General features: G+C 40.8%; 1 protein-coding gene across 1 annotated transcript in view; it reads right to left on the reverse strand.

Moving 5' to 3' along the window:
- Positions 1–21144, reverse strand: part of ARHGAP19 (Rho GTPase activating protein 19) — a 63970-nt gene extending 42826 nt beyond the window's left edge. The window contains exon 1 of the mRNA XM_038578407.1: positions 21018–21144. Coding sequence (XP_038434335.1) covers positions 21018–21073 — 56 coding nt within the window. The 5' untranslated portion in view covers positions 21074–21144. The remainder of the gene's footprint in view (positions 1–21017) is intronic.
- Positions 21145–23269: the final 2125 nt, after the last annotated feature.

The following is a 23269-nucleotide window of genomic DNA, read 5'->3' on the forward strand; positions in this document are numbered from 1 at the left end:
CCTAAGTGACTAACAAACATAAAAGGAATCTCAACTTTAAAAGTTACAAGGGAAAAAAATAAAATAAAATAAAAGTTACAAGGGTAGGGGGGCACTTGGGTGGCTCAGTGCCCGAGGCCAGGGATCAAGTCCCACCTACATCAGGCTCTCTGCAGGGAACCTGCTTCTCCTTCTGTCTATGTCTCTGCCTCTCTCTGTATGTCTCTCATGAATAAATAAATAAAATATTTTAAAAGATAAAAAAAAATTAAAATAAAACTTACAAGGGTAGGGGTGCCTGGGTGGCTCAGATGGTTAAGCCTCTGACTCCTGATTTCGGCTCAGGTCATGATCTCAGGATTGTGAGATTGAGCCCGAGCCAGACCCTGTGCTGCGTGGTGAAGCCTGCTTAAGATTCTCTCTCTCTGGGGCACCTGGGTGGCTCAGTCTGTTAAGTATCTACCTTTGGCTTAGGTCATGATCCTGGGGCCTCTGGCTCCCTGCTCAGCAGGGAGTCTGCTTCTCTTCTCCCTCTGCCCCTCCTCGCTCACTCACATGAGTGCACACAATCTCTCAAAAAAAAAAAAAAAAAAAAACAAGGATTAGCAAATTGAAGGATAGTATCTTTCCCTGTCCATCATTTTGGCAAAAACTATCAGATTCAGGCAATATCTTTTTATTCCTAGTTTGCTAAGGGTTATTTATTTATTATCATGAGTCAGTGCTTAATTTTATCAATTTGTTGTGCATCTATTGAGGATATGATTTTTCTCCTTTATTTTGTTAATGTGGTGAATGACACTGATTAATGTTTTTTTTTGTTGTTGTTTTTTTTATGATAGTCACAGAGAGAGAGAGAGAGGCAGAGACACAGGCAGAGGGAGAAGCAGGCTCCATGCACCGGAACCCGACGTGGGATTGGATCCCGGGTCTCCAGGATTGCGCCCTGGGCCAAAGGCAGGCGCCAACCGCTGCGCCACCCAGGGATCCCGACACTGATTAATGTTAAACCAATCTTGCACTTCTAGAATACTGAATGTTGTTATATTATCATTTTTATATATTGCTGAATTTGGTTTACTAATAGTTTGGGTTTTTCCATATACATTCATAAGTGAGACTGTCATGGAATTGCTTTCTGAAAGTAGAGTTCCTGTGAAATCTTTTATAAGCCAAAATGGCATAAAGTGAAGAAGTAATTACCATTAACTTATATGGAAAATTTAGCATCCCCATACCCCAAAAATAACCCTCTTAGCCTTTTCTGATCCCTTAAGACCTATTTTGCTGGTGGATGCACAAAATAAATCAAGATAAAGCACAGATGCCCACACAGTTCAAATTACCGTAGCTTGCTGCTGAGATGCTGAGTATGCTGAGCATAGTTCTTGGGGAAGGGGCTTGGTGGAGCCACTCTCCTTGATCAGAGTCTGAGCTGCCTCTATAATGGCTCATTGGTAAACAAATGCTAAATGCTATTTTCACTTTTTGTCTTATTTCAAAAAGTGGAAATCCTCTTTGGATTTCTTTAGGTTAGTGAAACCAGATACAAATGTAGGTCCTTCCTAAAAGCAAAGTTGCCTAGGGGCACCTGGGTGTCTCAGTGGTTGAGCGTCTAGGATTGGCTCAGGTCCTAATCCCAGGGTCCTGGGACTGAGTGCTGCATCAGGCTCTCCTGGGGGAGCCTGCTTCTCACTCTACCTATGTCTCTGCCTCTCTCTGTGTGTCTCTCATGAATAAATAAATAAAATCTTTAAAAAAATAAAAAATAGAAGCAAAACGGCCTAACACAAATATTCAAAAAGCAGGGGATACATGTACAGTAGTGCGACCCCCCTTCCACAGTTTCACTTTCTGTGGTCCAGAAGCAGATAATCCCCCTCTTGACCTACCATCAGAAGGTCAACAGCAACCTAAAAACTATCAAAGATGCCTACATCATTCACCTCACTTCATCTGATGACACAGCCATTTTATCATCTCACATGATCTTAAGTGTGAGTATAGCACAAAAAGTATTTTAAGAGGGATCCCTGGGTGGCACAGCGGTTTGGCGCCTGCCTTTGGCCCAGGGCACGATCCTGGAGACCCAGGATCGAATCCCATATCAGGCTCCCAGTGCATGGAGCCTGCTTCTCCCTCTGCCTGTGTCTCTGCCTCTCTCTCTCTCCGTGACTATCATAAGTAAATAAATAAAAATTAAAAAAAAAAAAAAGTATTTTAAGAGAAAGACCACATTCACCTAACTTTCATTATATTATTATTGTTCTATTTTATTATTTATTGCTCTCCTTTATCTAGTTATCATTATTAATCTCTTAATGTGCCTAACTTATAAACTATATCATAGCTATGTATGTGTAGGAAAAAAGTATATATGGGCTTCAGTACTATCCACAGGTTCAGACATCCACAGAGGGGAGGAACATATCCCCCAAGGATAGAGGGAGACTACTATATTATCTTCATTAGGTTTTATATCAAGGTTGTGGGGCCTTATAAAATTAGTTGGGGAATATGTCTTATTTTTCTATTTTCTGAAAAATTTTAACATGAGATTGGTGTTACGTCTTCAAATGCTTGCTCAAGGGACACCTGGGTGGCTCAGTGACTGAGCATCTGCCTTTGGCTCAGGGTGTGATCCCAGGGTTCCGGGATTGAGTCCTGTATCTGGCTCCCTGTGGGGAGCCTGCTTCTCCCTCTGCCTATGTCTCTGCCTCTCTCTGTCTCTCTCATGAATAAATAAACAAAATATTTTTTAAATAAATAAATAAATGCTTGCTCAAGGAACACCTGGACAGCTAGTGGTTGAGGGTCTGCCTTTGGCTCCGGTCGTGATTCCAGAGTCCTGGGATCAAGTCCTACATCAGGCTCCCTGTGGGGAGCTTGTTTCTCCCTCTGCCTCTCTCTCTCTCTATCACTCATAAATAAATAAATAAAATATTTTTAAAAATGCTTGTTCAAATTGGCTGATGAAGCCATCTGAACCTAGAGTTCTCATTATGAGTTTTTTACATATATATTCAATTTATTATAGGACTATTCAAATTTTCTATTTCTGGGACGCCTGGGTGGCTCAGCAGTTGAACATCTGCCTTGGGCTCAGGTCGTGATCCCGGGGTCCAGGATTGAGTCCCACATTGGGCTCCCTGCATGGAGCTGCTTCTCCCTCTGCCTATGTCTCTGCCTCTCTCTCTCTCTGTATCTCTCATGAATAAATAAATAAAATCTTTTTTAATTTTTTGTCTATTTCTTCTTATATTAATTTTGGTAAGTTGGACATTTCTAGGAATTTGTGTATTTCATATAAATTTTCAAACTTAAAAAAATATTTTATTTATTCATGAGAGACAGAGAGAGAGAGACATAGGAAGAGGGATAAGCAGGCTCCCCATGGGGAGCCTGATGTGGGACTTGATCCCAAGTCTCCAGGATCACACCCTGAGCCAAAGGCAGGCACTCAAAGCTGAGCCACCCAGGCATCCCAAGAATTCCTATTAATTGGGATGCCTGGGTGGCTCAGTGGTTGAGCATCTGCCTTCGGCTCAGGGCGTGATCCCAGGATCCATGATAGAGTCCTACATTGGGCTCCTTGGGAGGAGCCTGCTCCCTCTGTCTGTGTCTCTGTCTCTGTGTGTGTGTCATGAATAAATAAATAAATGTTTTATTATTTTTTTAATAAATGTTTTAAAAAAAGAATTCCTACTAATCAATAAGAAAAAACAAACTACCCAATAGAAAAACAGGCATGAAATTTCAATAAAAATCTCATTAAAAAAGAGTAGCATAGGGGCACATGGGTAGTTCAGTCAGTTAAGCACCCAACTCTTGATTTTGGCTCAGGTCATGATCTCAGGGTCAGCACAGAGTCTGCTTGAGATTCTCTCTCTCCCTCTACCCTTCTTCCCCGAATCACACGCACATACACACTCTCACTTTCTCTCAAATAAATAAACAAAATCTTCAAAAACAAAGTAGCTAGATGGCTGATATATTCATAAAAGAAAAAACCTGCTCAATATCATTAGATATTGGGATGCCTGGGTGGTGCAGTCAGTTGAGCACCCAACTCTTGGGTTCAGCTTGGGAGGTGATTGCATGGTCACGGGATTGATCTCATGTCGGGCTCTGCACTCAGTGTGGAGTCTGCTTGAGATTTTCTTTCCTTCTCCCTCTGTCCCTCCCACTCATGCTCTCTCTCTCCCTCGAAAATAAATAAATCTTTTAAAAATATATATAGATATCAAGGAATTGCAAATTTTAAAACAATAACATACAATTATCCAACAGAAGGACTAAAATTTAAGAGAATGACAATACCAAGGTTTAGAGAAACGAATGGTTAACTCTTTTATACTGATAGTGGGGCTATAAATCGGTACAATCATTTTGAAAAACTGCTTGGTCTTATCTACTAAAGTTGAACAAAACTGTCCTATGACCCCATCAATTCTAAAACATGCTTAACATGTGCAGCCACAGTGCACCAAGAATTACAAACAAAAATCTTCACTGAAACATTAATTTCTAAACAGCCAAAACATCCAGCAGAATGATTTTTTAAATAGTGGCTATATAATGGTGTATTTTACAGCAACAAAAATGGACAAATCCAGTCATATACACCATCATGGATGAATCATATATAATGATGAGCAAAAACGTCTCACACACGCTCACCCACCCACCCACCCACACACTACTTACTGAGTATGCAATGACATTTACATCAAATTTTAAGAATAGACAAAAGCATGTTCTTTAGCAATACTTGCTTAAGTGGTAAAATTGCAAAGAAAACGAAAGATATATTTACCATAAAATTCAGGATAATGGCTACTTTTGGGGGATAGTGATTAAGAGGAGGCAAGAGGGCATGAGGGGAATATCTAGGGTGCTTGCAATATTCTTGTAATAAATCATGGAGCTGCGGAAAAAGGGAGATTAATTTGAAGTAAATATGGCAAATGTTAAGGTTTATTAAGGCTGGGAAAATATTGATTATATTATTCTACATACTTGTATGTAGAATCAAGTCTTTCATGTAAATTTAAAAAAAAAAAACAAGTAGCTTTAACCTAAATCTTGTTACAACTTGATGAAAATATCATAGAAAATCAAAGTTAATAGTAAAGGTTAATTTCCTCATCATAAAAGTTTTTGCATAGATGACCAGAACCAGGAGAATTAGTAGTTAGGTATGTAGGTAGGCATAAAGAGAGAGCAAGGGCTTGTATTTAAATGCATATACTAGGCAACCATCCCAAAGAAGGTTAAGAGGCAAAGCTTATCAAAAAGGATAATTTGGGGGCACCTGGCTGGCTCAGTCAGTAGAGCATGCAACTCTTGATCTCAGGATCCTGAGTTTAAGCTCCAAGTTCAGTGTAGAACTCACATAGAAGGAAAGAAAAGAAAAAAAAAGAAAGAAAGAAAAGGAAGAAAAGAAAGAAGAAAGGAAGGGAGGGAGGGAGGAAAGAAGGGAAGGAAGGAAAAGAAAAGAAAAGAAAGAAAGAAAAAAAGAAAGAAAGAAAGAAAGAGAGGGAGAGAGAGGAGAGGAGAGGAGAGGGGCGATGGTTTCCTTGGGGGAGAGGGGAGGGGGTGGGGGGAGGGAGGGGGAGAGGGGAGAGGGGAGAGGGGGAGGGGAGAGGAACTGAAGGGAGGAAGGGAGGGAAGGGAAGGAAGGAAGGGAAGGGGGGAGGGAAGGGAAGGGTGGGGATGGGAGGGAGGAGGAAGGGAAGGGAAGGAGGAATGGAAGGGAAGGGAAGGGAAGGAGAAAAGAAGAGAGAGGAAAAGGCAAGATGAAGAGAAGAGAGGAAGAGAAGCAGAGAGAATAGGATAATTTGTATAACCTACTTATCATCTGCTATGATTACTCTTACCACCAGATGGAACTCTACATGTAAGGTGATCTGCTTAGTGAAAGGACTACAAACAGAATCCACAGCTGAAAAATCAATTATAGAATAATGAAATGCAAGTGCTTTTGAGGCATATTGAACCCATGAATCTGCAAAATTCAAGGCAGTGGGGGGAAAAAAACGTATCCTGCAGATGTATTTTTTGGCTGACTGCTACCAAAACTGCATACCCACAAAACTAAATGTTTCCTCCCTAGTGAATTGCTTAACTTGATTTGTTCTCCAAGAACCACAACCTTGGCAACATCTATCAAAATACGAGCTATATTTAATGTTGTCTAAATCTGACTTACCACCCTAAGAGAAGTATGCACTCTCTTACTACTTTTTCAACCCACTGGCTCTGAAACATGGCTTTCCTTGTGTCACTTTCTGGGAGAGCTGTTAGGAATACATATAAATATTAAACAAGAAGCTATTATTTTTTTCTTTTCCTATATATCAAATTTAAACTGGTGTACTGGTGTCATGAAAGTTTATATATAGAGAAAGGATAAAACAGGTCCCATGTGCCCAAGCTGGCAGGATTTTTAAACAGAAACCGTTCAAAGTTGGTAAGTAGTACCACAAGATTTCAAGGAATTATATTCAATTTCTTAGACAAAAATTTTGAAACCTTTACATTCTAAGGTCTGCCCTTAGAGTAGCTGTCCAAGGTTTTTAAATTAGAACCTCTTCCCTTGTGGATCCCTGGGTGGCTCTGCGGTTTGGCTCCTGCCTTCTTGGCACCTGCCTTCCACCCAGGGTGTGATCCTGGAGTCCCAGGATCGAGTCCCGAATCGGGCTCCCAGCATGGAGTCTGCTTCTCCCTCTGCCTGTCTCTGCCTGCCTCTCTCTCTGTGTGTGTCTGGAATGAATGAATGAATGAGTAAATAAAATATTTTTTAAAAAGAACCTCTTCCCTCTAATTAAGACTCCAAAAGTCTCCAAAAGTGTATTTGATGCCTATATGTGATTCCAAACTAATTTCGAAGTACTAGAGAAACTTAATCTGAATTAAACTATTTAGAAATTAAAGAACTCCTGATCTTCCTCACCTCAACATTTTTTGGAAACCTGACTTAAGATTTTGCCCTATGGAATGACACACAATGTTCTCACTCAAGAAAATAATTACTCTTCCTCGAAGTATCAATAATACATAGGGTAGCCTGGGTGGCTCAGCGCTTTAGTGCCGCCTTCAGCCCAGGGCCTGATCCTGGAGACCGGGGATTGAGTCCCACGTCGGGCTCCCTGCATGGAGCCTGCTTCTCCCTCTGCCTGTGTCTCTGCCTCTCTCTCCTCTGTGTCTCTCATGAATAAATAAAATCTTTAAAAATAAATTTAAAAAAAAATAAAAAATATATATATATTAGCCTGTGAAGCAGCACTATTTTAAAGAGATCTTTGGGTAACTGCTAAAAATCCTCTGAAATTGGAAGCAATTATGAGATTTTTTTCACTGTAGTTAGTCTTAAGCAACCCCCACTTTGGGGAAACACAATATACTTTCCCATTCAGTCTGAATGACACCAACTGTTGAGATGATGTAATGTTGAAAAGATAGCATTCTAATATATGAGACTTTATGGTGCATCAAGTATATAATATTTTAAAAATTTCAGGGTGGCTCAGCGGTTTAGCACCACCTTCAGCCAAGGGCCTGATCCTGGAGACCAGGGATCAAGTCCCACGTCAGGCTCCCTGCATGGAGCCTGCTTCTCCCTCTGCCTGTGTCTCTGCCTCTCTCTCTCTCTCTCTCTCTGTGTCTCTCATGAATAAATAAAAATCTTTAAAAAAAAAAAAAAAGAAAGAAAGAAAGAAAATTTTGAAGTATCTGAAAAAATACTTTTTAAAAATTTAAATATTCTAATGTCTTTTCAAAACTTTTATTTCTCAACACCTAAAAAGAATCTATTATATCAGTTAAAATATTTATGCTTTAATAAAATTTAGGCTTTATCCTCTGTACAATCTTAATATAATGATGTAATGATGTAAGTATATGTTTCACATCAGTGGACTTCGATTGAGAGAGCTTGGTCACAATGACAGCTCCCACAAAAATGACCTTACCCAAAGAAAAAAAATAAAGTAGGCCTTGGTACCTCAGTGAAGAAACTATTATTGCAACCAATGGAAGGATTGTAAAAATTTGATGCAAAAATTTGTTAAAATGATAGATGGACTTACGTATACAAAAACTGGCCATACTTCAAAGCACAGCTTATAGTGCATGTAGTGCTTTCCAATTAAAGTCTAAAGGAGGGGATCCCTGGGTGGCTCAGCGGTCTAGCGCCTGCCTTTGGCCCAGGGCACGATCCTGGAGACCCGGGATCGAGTCCCACATCAGGCTCCTGGCATGGAGCCTGCTTCTCCCTCTGCCTGTGTCTCTGCCTCTCTCTCTCTCTCTCTCTCTCTGTCTACGATGAATAAATAAAATCTTTAAAAAAATAAAGTCTAAAGGAAAGTATCTGATGATAATATCAAGTATAATATTACTAAATTGTATCACTGTGTACTCTCTCAGTTTCTGATCTTCCCCTAATTCTTAAGTTTCCTGTTATTTGGTGAGTTATTCTTCAGTTTCATTGTTATTACTTACATGGTTTAATTTTGCAATTATATTCAGCATGAAAATAAAACAAATGAAGAACTTTTTAATTATATTATCTTAGTACCTTTAGGTTAATTGCTAAATTAATGAGTTTCTCCCCTCTCAAAGGTATAATTAAAATACATTTAGCAAACATAGCTCTCATTATTGTGACATACAATTAAAAATTTAATATGTACAACTATGTGATTTCTATACTCATGAATTTTTTTATATTGATAGAATCCAACTAAAATGACCTTATCTCTAATCAGATGACCTATTATCTTAAAGCTGTCAAATAATGTTTTACTTCTTTATTATAACACATCGTAGAAACTTGGACAAAGATCAACAACCAAGCCATTTTAATTTTCTAGGGGAAAAAATAAGAAGAACAAAAAAAGAAAATTGAAATCATACAATCAGGAATATGTCTGAAGTGGATATAGCTTTATGTGACATCTTGGATCTTTTCTGTTTAATTGGGGGAGGTTTATTTGTTATAGACTGGCTCAGATTATTATTGTAGTTTTTTTAAAGATTGATTGATTGATTGATTGATTGATTGATTAAAAGAGAGAGAGCATGAGCAGGGGGAGGGTAAAGAATCTCAAGCAGACTCCCCACTGCCTGGGGAGCCTGACATGGGGCTCAATCTCACAACCCCTGAGCCAAAATCAAGGGTTAGACCATCAACCAACTGAGCCACCCAGGAGCCCCAATTACTGTGTTTCCATAATCTTACTGAGTCTCAAGAAATTAGTTTGATACTATGTAATACACTCTGGTCAGGAAGCAAGAGAAATAAAACCCAAACTTGATTAAATTTATGTGAAACTGATCTATGTTGCCTTTAAAGGAAACATTTCATTTCCATACTTGTGTATACAAGCAATATTTTAGTTATGTATTAATTTTTCAAAAGCCAAAGGATTAATAGTTCAGCACAACTAAATTCAGCAGGCAAGTGACTGAATTTTTCTGTGGTTCTATTTCTTTCTTGGAGTAACCAAAAACTGTGTCTAGCTTTCAGGTAATAATTCATCTTGACAAATAACCTGTATTTAATCTGGCAACTGATACTGTTATTTATTATGTTTTCATCCAATTATCTTAAAGCTATGGCTTTGTATAGTGTTATAATTATCCTAAAAGCTATGCTTTATATAGTGTTACAGTTATGAATTGACACTAATACATTTCCCAATATAAAAATTCTATCATTAACCCACTTCATACTTGAATAATTACTTATGATAGATCATAAAACTTGTGAGCATCTGACAAAATTGTTTTCCCCTCACTTACATCATTGTAGTTTTATACTTAATTACAGAAAAGAATGATAGTTTTCCTACAAGATGTTAATAGCTAAAGACCACAGCACAAAAGATAAAAAAAATCATTAACTGCCAAATCCATGGTAGAGACAATAAACGATGTACAAATTCAGGAGGAGAAGAGAAACTTTCACCCTTATACAAGAGTTGAGATTTGAGGTAGGTCTTAAAGATGAACAGGGTTTGTTTAGTGGAAAAAATAAATAATACTTAAATAAGGGGCCTTTTTGTTTGATTTTTTTGTTTGGTTGTTTTTTTAAGAAAGATAAAACGTGTTCTCCACATATTAGTGGCAAGCCCTTTTCAAAACATAATCTTAAATAAAGGAGGGTGTACAGAGAGGTTACTAAGATAGTATAGTGGACATGTTATTTTTGCATACCCAACATCTATCTTCCCTTTCCTCTGGTAACAGCACCCCTATTTTCCTTTGGGCAATAACCTCGTCCCATCTTTCAGTATATGTGTTTTGGTGGGTTGAACCTACTCCCTGGTAGCAAGTGTGAGCACAGGCTTACCTAATCGAAACATTCTGTATTCCTCATTGATTGAGGCAAAGGCCCACAAAGTCAAATCAGGGGGAAAAAAAGACCCAATTCCAAGACTCTCGCTGGATACTAAGATTGCTAAACCTGTGGAATGCCACTAATGGTGGTCCATTACTGCCATCTTTAGTGAAGAACTTGCATTTTCCAAAAGCAAATACAGAGAAAATCAGATCTAAGAAAGCAAGCAGATGCCTACTGACATTAAGATTTGAGAATTTAAATACAGATTAAGCCATTCCTGATCTACCCTTAGGATGTTTCAGTTTCTTGAGCCAATCAATATCATCTCTTTGCTTAAGCTAGCTTAAATTTCTGTCACATAGGGACACCTGGGTGGCTCAGTGATTGAACATCTGCCTTTGACTCAGGGTGTGATCCCGGGGTCCCAGGATTGAGTCCCACATTGGACTCCCTGCAGGGAGCCTGTGTCTCTGCCTTTCTCTGTGTCTCTCATGAATAAATAAATAAAATCTTAAAGTTTATATATAAATATACATATACAAATATTTAAAATGTCCCACTATATAAATAAGTCCCAGTCCCTTTTTTTTTTTATTTTTATTTATTTATGATAGTCATACAGAGAGAGAGAGAGAGAGGCAGAGACATAGGCAGAGGGAGAAGCAGGCTCCATGCATCGGGAGCCCGACGTGGGATTCGATCCCAGGTCTCCAGGATCGCGCCCTGGGCCAAAGGCAGGCGCCAAACCGCTGCGCCACCCAGGGATCCCAGTCCCAGTCCCTTTTAGTCATTTTGATTATTCTACTTCCTTACCTCCTACTTAGGAAATCTCTATTCTCCAAGATCACTTCTTGCTGGGCTCATTATCACCACTGCCTCCAAAGCCTACCCCTGTGGCTGTGGCTGGCAGCCTCTACTCAAAAGTCACCTCCTCTTCTCCATATTCTCCTTTTTAAATTTTGTCTTATCTCTTATGCTTCTCTTTTCTGTACCAATTTCCCAATGCTTCTCAGTTTTTCACAAACCCATCTTGGTTTTCCTTACAGATGTGAACTTTTGTTCAGCCAAATACACCAATCACAGCACACAGCATGTAACTTTTGGTTCTTCACCTCAATTCATTTCAGCAATTTTCATTGTTCCACATTATTCAAAGGTTCTTTTAAAAAATAGCAAAACTCTGGGGGTGCCTAGGTGGCTCATCAGTTAAGCATCTGCCTTCGTCTCAGGTTACGATCCTAGGGTCCTGGGCCCCCTGCTCAATGAGGAATCAGTTTCTCTCTCTCCCTTTGTCCCTCCCTGCTCAGGCCCTCTCTCTCAAATAAATAAGTAAAATCTTTTTTAAAAAGTAGCAAAATTTTCTAGCATAATGCTGTGTTATGCCAAATAACTGATGTTGATGTTAAATGTAAATTCAGGATAAAAGAGTATTACTCTAGTAATTATAACTAAAAACTACACTTGTTCAAAAGATCCAGGTGCAGGGCGCCTGGGTGGCTCAGTTGGTTGGGCATCTGCCTTCATCTCAGGGCATGGTACAGGAGTCCCTGATCCACTCCAGTTGGGCTCCCTGCTCAGCAGGGAGTCTGCTTCTTCCACTCCCTCTGCCCCCCTCCTGGCTTGTGCTCTCTCTCACTCTCTGTCTCTCAAGTAAATAAAGAAGATCTTTTAAAAATATATTTTTTTAATAAAGATTCAGGTGCAATACTGTACATTAGACCTTGGAAGAAATGCATTAACTCTTTTAAAATTATATATATTTCAAGATCATTACAAACCACCAATTTCCAAAACTTCATATAACTACCTACCAGAAGCTCTAGGTAAAAAGATAGAGAAATTAAAAGTAGCTTGCTCAAAAACACACACGGCTTTAATTGAGAGAAAAGTATCAATAAACACCCCCTCCGAGATATTTAAAAGTTTGAAACTGACAAGATCAATAAGATATTACTAATACTTTAAACACCAGCATGCCTCAAAAAATAAAATTCAGACAAACGATAGTTATTAGGTTAAATACAACTTGTTCCAGATTCTTTAATCCAGGAAACAGTTATTCTATTTGGAAAGCATATAGACTTTTACAAGCCTACACGCAAATAAGTCTATCAATACAAATTTAACCACCAATCACTTTCTTGTCCTCTCTGACTTGTTTCAGTCCCTCTTCATTCATTCAGATCCTACACACTATCTCATACTCACTCCTCTAGAAAAGTCTTAGGAAGTGCTGCAGCAAGGGAAGCACAGAACTGGAGGGAGATGACTCTCCACATATGCCAGTTACAGATTTAATGCCCCTTACCCATCTTTGGCCACTCTGCAAAAATGGAGCTGGAGCCTTTATATTTCCTTCAGCTAGCACAATATTGAGCATTATTAATAAAGAACATTGGAGAGACACTGCAGGAAGAAGACCCTTCCCTTTCTAGTTCCAGGGCACTCCGCTAGGTAAGCTCCTAAATATGCACAACTTCTCCAGCTCCCAGCTCTCACAGCAAGGGCAGCTTCTCCAGTGATAGCTTCCTGCTCCTGCAATCCTCAGCACTCAGCAGCATCCATAAACCAGTAGCTTCCCTCCAAGACACCTCCCTATGAACAGCTTTCCCCAGTACCCTAAAGGGTGGATTTCTTTCTTTCTTTTTTTTTTTTTTTTTTTTTTTTTTTAGATTTTTATTTATTTATTCATTAGAGACACAGAGAGTCAGAGACATAGGCAGAGGGAGAAGCAGGCTCCCTGTGTGGAGCCTGGTGTGGGACTTGATCCCAGGTCTCCAGGATCATGCCTTGAGCTAAAGGCAGACACTCAACCACTGAGTCACCTAGGCGTCCCCTAAAGAGTGGATGAAGTTCTATGAGGCGAATTTCCAACAAACTCTTTTCTGCCATTCTATGTGAGCCACAGCCAAGCCTTAAACAAGGTCTGGACCTCTTCCTGGTACATTCTACTCAGCCCTAAAAATTATACTGGATTCTTTTTTTGTTTGTTTAATCAAGGTATAATTGACAAATAAAACTGCAAGATACTTAAAATGTACAACAGGATGAGTTTGATATATATAAGCTGTTTCTGATATTTACTATATAATATAATATAATATAATCTTTAGAAATCTCTTTTAGGGGATCCCTGGGTGGCGCAGCGGTTTAGCGCCTGCCTTTGGCCCAGGGCCCGATCCTGGAGACCCAGGATTGAATCCCACATCGGGCTCCCGGTGCATGGAGCCTGCTTCTCCCTCTGCCTATGTCTCTGCCTCTCTCTCTCTCTCTCTCTCTCTCTGTGTGTGTGTGACTATCATAAATAAATAAAAATTTAAAAAAAAAATCTCTTTTAGTTCTTACTAGCTAATCCCTGTTACCCTAATTCCATTATAGTTAATAATTCTTTATTTTTTAATAATTCTTTATTTTAAACATCCTTTAGGGATGCCTGGGTGGCTCAGCAGTTGAGCTTCTGCCCTTGGTTCAGGGCGTAGTCCCGGGGTCCCGGGATCGAGTTCCACATCGGGCTCCCTGCATGGAGCCTGCTTCTCCCTCTGCCTGTGTCTCTGCCTCTCTCTCTCTCTCTCTGTCCCATGAATGAATAAATAAAATCTTTAAAAAAAAATCCTTTGGGGGATCCCTGGGTGGCGCAGCGGTTTAGCGCCTGCCTTTGGCCCAGGGCGCGATCCTGGAGACCCAGGATCGAATCCCACGTCGGGCTCCCGGTGCATGGAGCCTGCTTCTCCCTCTGCCTGTGTCTCTGCCTCTCTCTCTCGCTCTCTGATGACTATCATAAATAAATAAGTTAATTAAAAAAATTTAAAAAAAAAATCCTTTGTTCAAATTACTATATTAGTTTCTGTGTCTTAATTGAACTCTGACTGATACATCAAGTAACACTAGAAAACCATCAGCACAAAATAGATGGGCACTGGCATTTCTAGAAATAACCATCCTAAAAGATGGCTAATAAAAAATGTAGTTAAGGGGGTTCAGGGGAGCCTGGGTGGGTCAGTCAGTTAAGTGTCTGCCTTCGGCTCAGGTCATGATCCCAGGGTCCTGGGATAGAGCCCCACATCAGGCTCCCTGCTCCGTTGGAGCCTGCTTTTCCCTCTCCTGCTCCCCCTGCTTGTGTTCTCTCTCTCTTTCTATCAAATATATAAATAAATAAAATCTTAAAAGAAAAAAGAAGAATAAGAAGAAGGTTCAGGCAAGATAACCAGAGGTATCCTAAAATGATCATTGCTGATTAAAAAAAGAAAAAGAAAAAGCAATAATCTAATCAACTGTGTGCCCCAAAGATAAAATGAGACAAGCTGAGGGTGGCTTAGTAGGTTAACAGTCTGCCTCAGTTCAGGTCATGATCCAGCAGCTTTGAGCTTCCAGCTCAACTGGGAGTCTGCTTCTCCCTCTCCCTCTACACCACCACCACCACCACCCCCCCCCCCCCGCCCAGCTCCCATTCCCTATCTCGCTGTCAAATTAATTAATTAATTAATTTTAAAATCTTTCTTTTTAATGAGACCAGCTGATATACCTACTTTGTATATTTGGTAATTTGCATTTATCAATTGGCTTCTTGTGAGCCTGAATGGAGTGAGTCTCCTCAAACCCACCTTTTTTTTTTTTTTTTTTTTAAGATTTTATTTATTTACTCATGAGAGACATAGAGAGAGGCAGAGATACAGGCAAAGGGAGAAGCAGGCTCCATGCAGGGAGCCAGATGCAGACTCAATCCCAGGACCCCAGGATCATGCCCTGGGCCAAAAGGAGGCGCTCAACCACTGAACCACCCAGGCATCCCTCCTCAAACCCATCCAATTGATAAAATAGTGTCTTGGATTTGCAGTAACAACAAAAACAGACTGCCACTCTCTGATGACCTTACACACAACCAACCAGCAACCTCCATCTTTAATCACTTGTTAATTTCACAAATTCTACCAAAGATTAAAGGCAAAGAAAAGTAAGCTACTTACCAGTTTATGTGGATTAATTTTAAAATTATATTGCTTCTTCCCCTCTCTTTCTAGCAAGGCTGGCCCTATCTACAAGTATAATGATCAAACACTCTAGGTCAGGTAATTGATAAAATAAATAAATAAATAAAACTATTCAGGTTCAAGAAAGACTACTGAATAATCTGTCATTACCCTTCAGGTAAGATTTGACAGCACAAATACAAAACCAGATTCAGATTTTTTTTTTTTAAGATTTTTATTTATTTATTCATGAGAGGCACAGAGAGAGAGAGGCAAAGACACAGGCAGAGGGAGAAGCAGGCTCTACGCAGAGAGCCCGACGCAGGACTTGATTCTGGGTCTTCAGGATCACACCCCGGACTGCAGGCGGCGCTCAACCGCTGCACCACCGCGGCTGCCCCCAGATTCAGATATTTTAAATCATGTTTTCCCACTTGTGCATATGAGAACAGGGAAGTCTTCCTAGGATCAGTAAAGGTTCCATCTATCACTTTTCTTGAAGGCCACACTACTTTTTAGAGAAAGAACAATATAACAAAAAGTCTTCAGGAGGGACCCCTGGGTGGCTCAGCAAATAGGCATCTGTTTTTGGTTCAGGGCGTGATCCTGGAGTTCCGGATGGAGTCCCACATCGGGCTCCCTGCATGGAGCCTGCTTCTCCTCCCTCTGCCTATGTCTCTACCACTCTCTGTGTATCTCTTGTGAATAAATAGATAAAATCTTAAAAAAAAAAAAAAAAAAAAGAAGTCTTCAGGAAATTATGTGTTTAGTAACCCTATTCCATACTCTACAGTGTATGTAAATTAGAAGAATGCAGGACCCTTTCCCCACAGATCTAAAGGCACCTTCTTTATCCTCCAAAAACACTTTGAAAATGGCATGCAAGCATCCAGCAGTCTGTTCCTAAGCTTCCTGCTGTTCCTAAATTCTAGGAGCAGGCTTGAGCCTCAAAACTTGGACACTGCTGTCACCAACTTATGACAAATACTATCACTACAACGGCTTGCTTTGCTTCTTCCCTCCAACCCTGTATATACTCCTGTTTGCTTTTCCTGGTTCACAGCAGGTTTCTTTTTTTCCCTGTGAATATTGAGGTTAAAAAGCCTGTGACTCTTTGTCATCAATTTCCCCTCCTCATCTAATAATAGTTAGCACTTTAATTTTTATATATCTTTTCAATCCAAAAGTACTGAGCTGTATTTCTCTACTGCCAATTATGTGGGGAGGTGGCTCTAATTCCTTTCCTGCTTTAGCTTTTTCTCTCTTTGGCCTCAGAGAGTCTTAACTATTTTTATATTGCTATTGGTAGAGAGGATAGCTTCTATTTGTGGATTCCTCTTTAGAACTATTCACTTAAAAGTAACCTGAAGGTATAACTAAAGTTAGTTCAATTTTAAAGCATTATTCCACCTGATAAAGACCAGAAAGAGGGGCAAAGCTGTTTACCATCAACAGGTCAAAATAGAATTCTTTACAGGCCAAGCAATTTTTTTTTTAAGATTTATTTATTTGAGAGAAAGCACACAAGCAGGAGGATCAGGGAAAGAGAGACAGAATCCACACTGAGCATGGAGTGGGAAGCAGGGCTTGATGTCACCACCCTGAAATCATGACCTGAGCCAAAACCAAGAGTCAATATTTAACTGACTGAGCCACCCAGGCACCCCCAGAGCAACTTTTTCTTATTTCTTTGACTAAAACAATTAAAAGCATTGCTAATTACTAGGAGCAGACTTAAAATAATGATGAAGAAATAGAAAACTAGTTCTTAATGGACAAGCATAGAATTCTCCATTCAATGTGCAAATAAAAACTGATCTGTGCAAATCAGACCATTCTTTCCTCTTCTTTATGGAATGAATACAAAGGGCCACACCACCAACAGAACATTAGAAAGATTAATATCTGCAGGGAAAAAAAATACTTTGTGTGGTATTTATCACCACAAGGAATATTTTATGTATTACAAAAGACTATTATTTATTCAGTATTGACCATCTACACAAAGCTAAGCTTTGGGAATATATAATAATATATATGTCCTGCCCTCAAAAAAGGCTTACATAAACCCAAATTCTCTTTTACAACATGAAATTAATAAAAGTTTCAAATTCAGATGAGATTCTGTGAATATGTGTTGATCATGTAACTAATACTAGCACTGAAAATTTAAAGATTTATTTATTTATTTATTTATTTATTTATTTATTTATTTATTTATTTATTTATGATACACATAGAGGGAGGGAGAGAGAGAGAGGAAGAGACACAGGCCAAGGGAGAAGCAGGCTCCATGCAGGGAGCCCCATGTGGGACTCGACCCGGGACTCCAGGATGGCGCCCTGGGCCAAAGGCAGGCGCCAAACCGCTGAGCCACCCAGGGATCCCCAGCACTTAAAATTTAAATTCAGGGCAGCCCCAGCGGCCCAGCTGTTTAGTGCCGCCTACAGCCCCGGGTGTGATCCTGGAGACCCGGGACTGAGTCCCAGGTTCCTGCATGGAGCCTGCTTCTCCCTCTGCCTCTCTCTCTCATGAATAAATAAATTCTTTTTAAAAATTTTAAATTCAGTTGGCAAATTCAAACTCCACCTGCTACAGAATAATGTTTTGTCTTTAGGTTCTCATCACAATTCAAGATTTTAGAGCAGGATGAGAGACGAGCTGATTGAATTTATCAATCCTCTCTACAATTTCCAGGCAAAAAATGATCGACCATTTTATAGGCACCTCCAGTGGTGAAAAATTCTTCCTTATAAGATATTGACACATTCAATCAAACATGTCCATCTCAGCTAGGAAAGGAATCCAGTCTCCACTCATAAACCTATCTTCCCAAGACCTGGAATCTCCTATTCAATACAAATGGCACCAAATAACATCAAACCAAAGGGTTTACACTTTACACTGAGACAATGAAAATAAGCTCACTCTATTATAAATTCTAATATAGAGATGCCTGGGTGGCTCAGAGGTTGAGCTTCTGCCTTCAGCTCAGAGTGTGGTTCTGGATCCTGGGATGGAGTCCCACAAAGGGCTCCCTGCAGGGAGCCTGCCTCTTCCTCTGCCTATCTCTCTGCCTCTCTGTGTGTCTCTCATGAATAAGTAAATAAAATATTTTAAAAATAGGGACACCTGGGTGGCTCAACGGTTAAGCGTCTGCCTTTGTTCGGCTCAGGTCATGATCCTGGAGTCCCAGGATCAAGTCCCACATCAGGCTCCCTTGCATGGAGCCTGCTTCTCCTTCTGCCTGTGTCTGGGCCTCTCTCTCTCTCTCTCTCTCCCCCCCCCCCCCCCCCCGGGTCTCTCATGAATAAATGGATAGAATATTTTTTTAAAAAATCTTTTAAAAAATAAATAAATTCTAATATATATTTAATCAGTTAAGACAACTAAGGTCTCAAGGCTGTAACAAGACTACCTGGAAATTCTTTCTAGGAAAAGGTACATTTTGGTATGCCTGTAGAAATTATGATTTTTCTAAACTGCAGATCCCTCTGATCTGTTCTTTAGTTCCACCAGGAAAAAGAAAATCTATCACGTACTGAATGTTATTACCTGCTAGGCTCAGGGCTAGCACTTCAAAAAGGACTCTCTAATTTAATATTAAGATTCTCTGGAGTAGACATCATTATAGGTTAAGAAAGTGAAGCTGAGGGAGGTTTAAAAATTAGCCTGTATTTTATTCTTTTTGGTGCTATTGTAAATGGGATTGTTTTCCTAATTTCCTTTTTAGATAGCTCATTGCAAAAATATAGAAATGCAACTGATTTTTGTATGTTGACTTTGTATGTTGCAACTTTACTAAATTTATTAGTTCTAACTGTTCGTCTTTTCTTTATGTAAGATCATGTTGTCTGCAAACAGGAACAATTTTAGTTCTTCCTTTCCAATTTTGTAGCCTTTTTAACCCATTTTCTTGCCTAATTGCTCTGGCTGGGACTATTTGCTTTGCTCCTTATCACAGTGGGTCATCACCTCACACCTGTCAGGATGGCTATTATTAAAAACAAAAAACAAAAACAAAAGACAACCAAAGTGTAGAGAAATTGGAACCTCTGTATATTGTTGATGGGAATGCAAAATAGTGCAGCTGATATGTAAAATAGTATGAAGGTTCCTCGAAAATTTAATTTTTTTTAATTTTTATTTATTTATGATAGTCACACAGAGAGAGAGAGAGAGGCAGAGACACAGGCAGAGGGAGAAGCAGGCTCCATGCACCGGGAGCCCGACGTGGGATTCGATCCCGGGTCTCCAGGATCGCGCCCTGGGCCAAAGGCAGGCGCTAAACCGCTGCGCCACCCAGGGATCCCTCCTCAAAAATTTATAAATAGAATAACTATTTATAGTTATCCTGCTTCTGCACATTTACCCAAAAGTACTGAAATCAGGATCTCAAACAATTTACCAGCACTCTCGTGTTCACTGAGGCACAATTAACAATCACCAAGATATGGGAACAACTTTTTTTTTTTTTAAGATTGATTTATTCATGAGGGACACAGAGAGAGAGAGAGGCAGAGACCCAGGCAGAGGGAGAAGCAGGATCCTCGCAAGGAGCCCGAAGCGGGACTGGATCCCAGGACCCCAGGATCATGCCCCGGGCCCAAGGCAGGCACTCAGGGATCCTGGAAACAATTTAAATGGCAATGGGCAGATGAATGGAAGAGCAAAATATGGTATATACATAGAATGGAATATTACAGCTTTTAAAAAAGAAAATTCTGTGGGCTGCCTGGGTGGCTGGCTCAGTCAGTTAACCGTCTGCCTTTGGCTCAGGTCATGATCTCCGGGTCCTGGGATGAGCCCTGCAAGGAGCTCCCTGCTCAAGGGGGAGTCCCATTCTCCTCCTTCAGCTCCTCCCCCTGCTTATGCTCTCTTGTTCCCTCGCTCTCTCATGTATTTTTTTATTTGAAAAAGAAGAACATTCTGCAATAGGGGACAACATGGATGAACCTTACGAACATTACGCTAAGTAAAATAAGCCAGTTACAGGAAGGCAAATGATTCCACTTACATATATGTGGTATCCACCGATAGGAGATTATTTACAATAGTCAAATTCATTGAATGAAAGAGTGGAATGCTGGTTGCCAGGGGCCAGGAGAGAGAAAATGGGGACTTCCTACTTAAGAGGCATAAAGTAACCGTTAAGCAAGACTAAGCTCTTGAGATAGGCTGTACAACACTGCACCTATAGTCCACAATGCTGTCAGGCACACTAAAAATTTCCTAAGAGGGTAGAACTCGTGGTAAGCATTCGAAACCACAATACAAAATTTTTAAAAATTCGTTTTAATTGGCCCAAGAACTCAGACCCATTTCCAACGGACAGTCCAACCCTTGATCGGGTTCAAGACGTACTGCCTCGAAGCAGATTGGAAAGTGTAACAGAGCTGTCTCCCAGCCCTGTGTGACGTTAGGGAATCCGCTTAACAGCTCTGGACGTGAGTTTCCTCACCACCAAGCAGGGTCTCCGCGCAGCGGCACCGGGAGGGTCCGCAGCCACCACACGGGCGGACCTCGGTCCAGCATCAGCGGGACCACGCCGAGGCCAGGCTGGATCTCAGTTCCTGGGCCAGAGAGCGGGCGTAAGGAGGCGAAACGCCGGAGGAGGAAGGAACAAAGCCCGGCCCCACTGGGTCACCAGGACCCAAAGGAAAAGCGTCAGTACGACCAGCCCACGGCCTCGTTTCCTAGGCAGCTGGACCAAGAACTCGGCTCACCTCGGGCGAGAATCGCGGGCTGGCACCTCCCCTTCACTTTGCGCCTCAGTCGCCATCTTAGTCAGCAAACTTCTTTCACAGCTCCCATCTCCGGCCCCGCCCCCACGCCTTTGGATTGGCTAAGGTGTTTCCCCCCTCTTCCATGCGATTGGGTGGCTAAACAGTTCCATGGTATCATTGGTCTATTCAAATAACCAACGGTTATTGGTCACCCCCAGCCGGGGCGGAAAAGGGTCAGGGAGGAGACGCTGCCCCCGATGCCTGCTGGGAGTTGTAGTGTCTTGTTTTAATTCCACCCATGAAGATCTGGTCACAAATCCCTAGACTCCGCTCAGATTATGTCTGGATATGAAATCTCAGAATTACACAACTGTCTAAATTGAACAACTCTCTAAAATGCTAGATTCGTGTTCTGTCTTGACACAGATGCCAAGAAGAGTAGGTATAACGCTGCCACCAAGAAGTACTTAACTATTTATTATATTTCGTTCACAGCCTGCTTTTTTTTTTCTGTATATTTTTTATTGGACTTCGATTTGCCAACATATAACACCCAGTGCTCATCCCGTCAAGTGCCCCCCCCCCCCAGTGCCCGTCACCCGGTCACCCCATCCCCCCGCCCACCTCCCCTTCCACTACCCCTAGTTCGTTTCCCAGAATTAGGAGTCCTTCATGTTCTGTCACCCTCCCTGATATTTCCCACTCATTTTCTCTCCTTTCGCCTATAATCCCTTTCACAGCCTGCTTTTTTTCAGATAGCCACACAGCATAGTAGGGGTCGTCACTTCTGCTTCTTTCTACATGCTCCCTTCCGGCTACCCAGAGAACCCACAGGCTTTGCCTTGTCTGAAACAAGGATACAAAAGCGGCATAGCTTTGTCCCTGGCTGAGCTTTAATGTTTAGTAATGATTTTTTTTTTTTTTAATGATAGTCACACAGAGAGAGAGAGAGAGAGAGGCAGAGACACAGGCAGAGGGAGAAGCAGGCTCCATGCACCGGGAGCCCGACGTGGGATTCGATCCCGGGTCTCCAGGATCGCGCTCTGGGCCAAAGGCAGGCGCCAAACCGCTGCGCCACCCAGGGATCCCAATGTTTAGCAATAGAAATAATCATAATTATGCTTGCCTTCCCTGATTCATAGGCTTCTGATGAGAATTAACGGAAGCAACAGATGTGAGAACATTGTAAACTTAAAGCATTAAGTTTTTTTCTGTACTGTTTTACCATGCTGGATTTTTCTAGGGATATATTTCCTGGAATTCCTTCTGACTTGCTTTCACCTGAGGTTTTCCCAGGATTCTCCTCCTTCACTAAGCTCTTCCCCGCCTGTGTTTCAGTGTCTGAACAAACTTCCCTGTAAAGTTCCTTGTGTGCCTACTTATTTCACGTGATGGTTCCCAACTAGCCTTCCTAGCACACATGGGCAAAGCCTACATCTATTTTGCTTCCCATGGCTTCTGGCACATAGTCACCTTTCATAAATAGTTTCTAAACAAATGAATAAACAAGTCCTCAGATTATATGATCCAAAATAAAAATTGAATCACATGTTCCAATAGGTTATTTCAATTGATGAATTCATATTAAAAGTTTGATGAAAGTGTCAAAATAAAATTGCTTTATTTTATGTTTATTCTGCATTTTATGTTTAACAGATTCTTTTTTAAGATCTTATTTATTGGGATCCCTGGGTGGCGCAGCGGTTTGGCGCCTGCCTTTGGCCCAGGGCGTGATCCTGGAGACCCAGGATCGAATCCCACGTCAGGCTCCCGGTGCACGGAGCCTGCTTCTCCCTCTGCCTATGTCTCTGCCTCTCTCTCTCTCTCCCTGTGTGACTATCATAAATAAATAAAAGTTTAAAAAAAAAAAAAAGATCTTATTTATTTATTCATGAAAGACACACAGAGAGAGGCAGAGGGAGAAGCAGGCTCCATTCAGGGAGCCCAATGTGGGACTTGATCCCCGGACTTCAGGATCATGCCCTAGGCCAAAGGCAGGCACTAAACCACTGAGCCACCCAGTCATCCCTGCACTTTAGGTTTAACAGATTATCTTTATTGAGCAAATACATGAAAAGAAACACAAAATTCAACAAACATGTATCAGTGAAATTATTCATTGAACCCGAGACAGCCTTGGAAAATCCAGTCTGCATATTTGGTCATATACAAAGCAAGGAATACAAGGCTCAAATTCTGCAAAGGATTTCTCCAAAGTATGAACAAGTTTTTGTCCTCACACCCCGATACCC

This window comes from Canis lupus, chromosome 28 (genome assembly GCF_011100685.1).
Source record: "Canis lupus familiaris isolate Mischka breed German Shepherd chromosome 28, alternate assembly UU_Cfam_GSD_1.0, whole genome shotgun sequence".
NCBI lineage: Eukaryota > Metazoa > Chordata > Mammalia > Carnivora > Canidae > Canis > Canis lupus.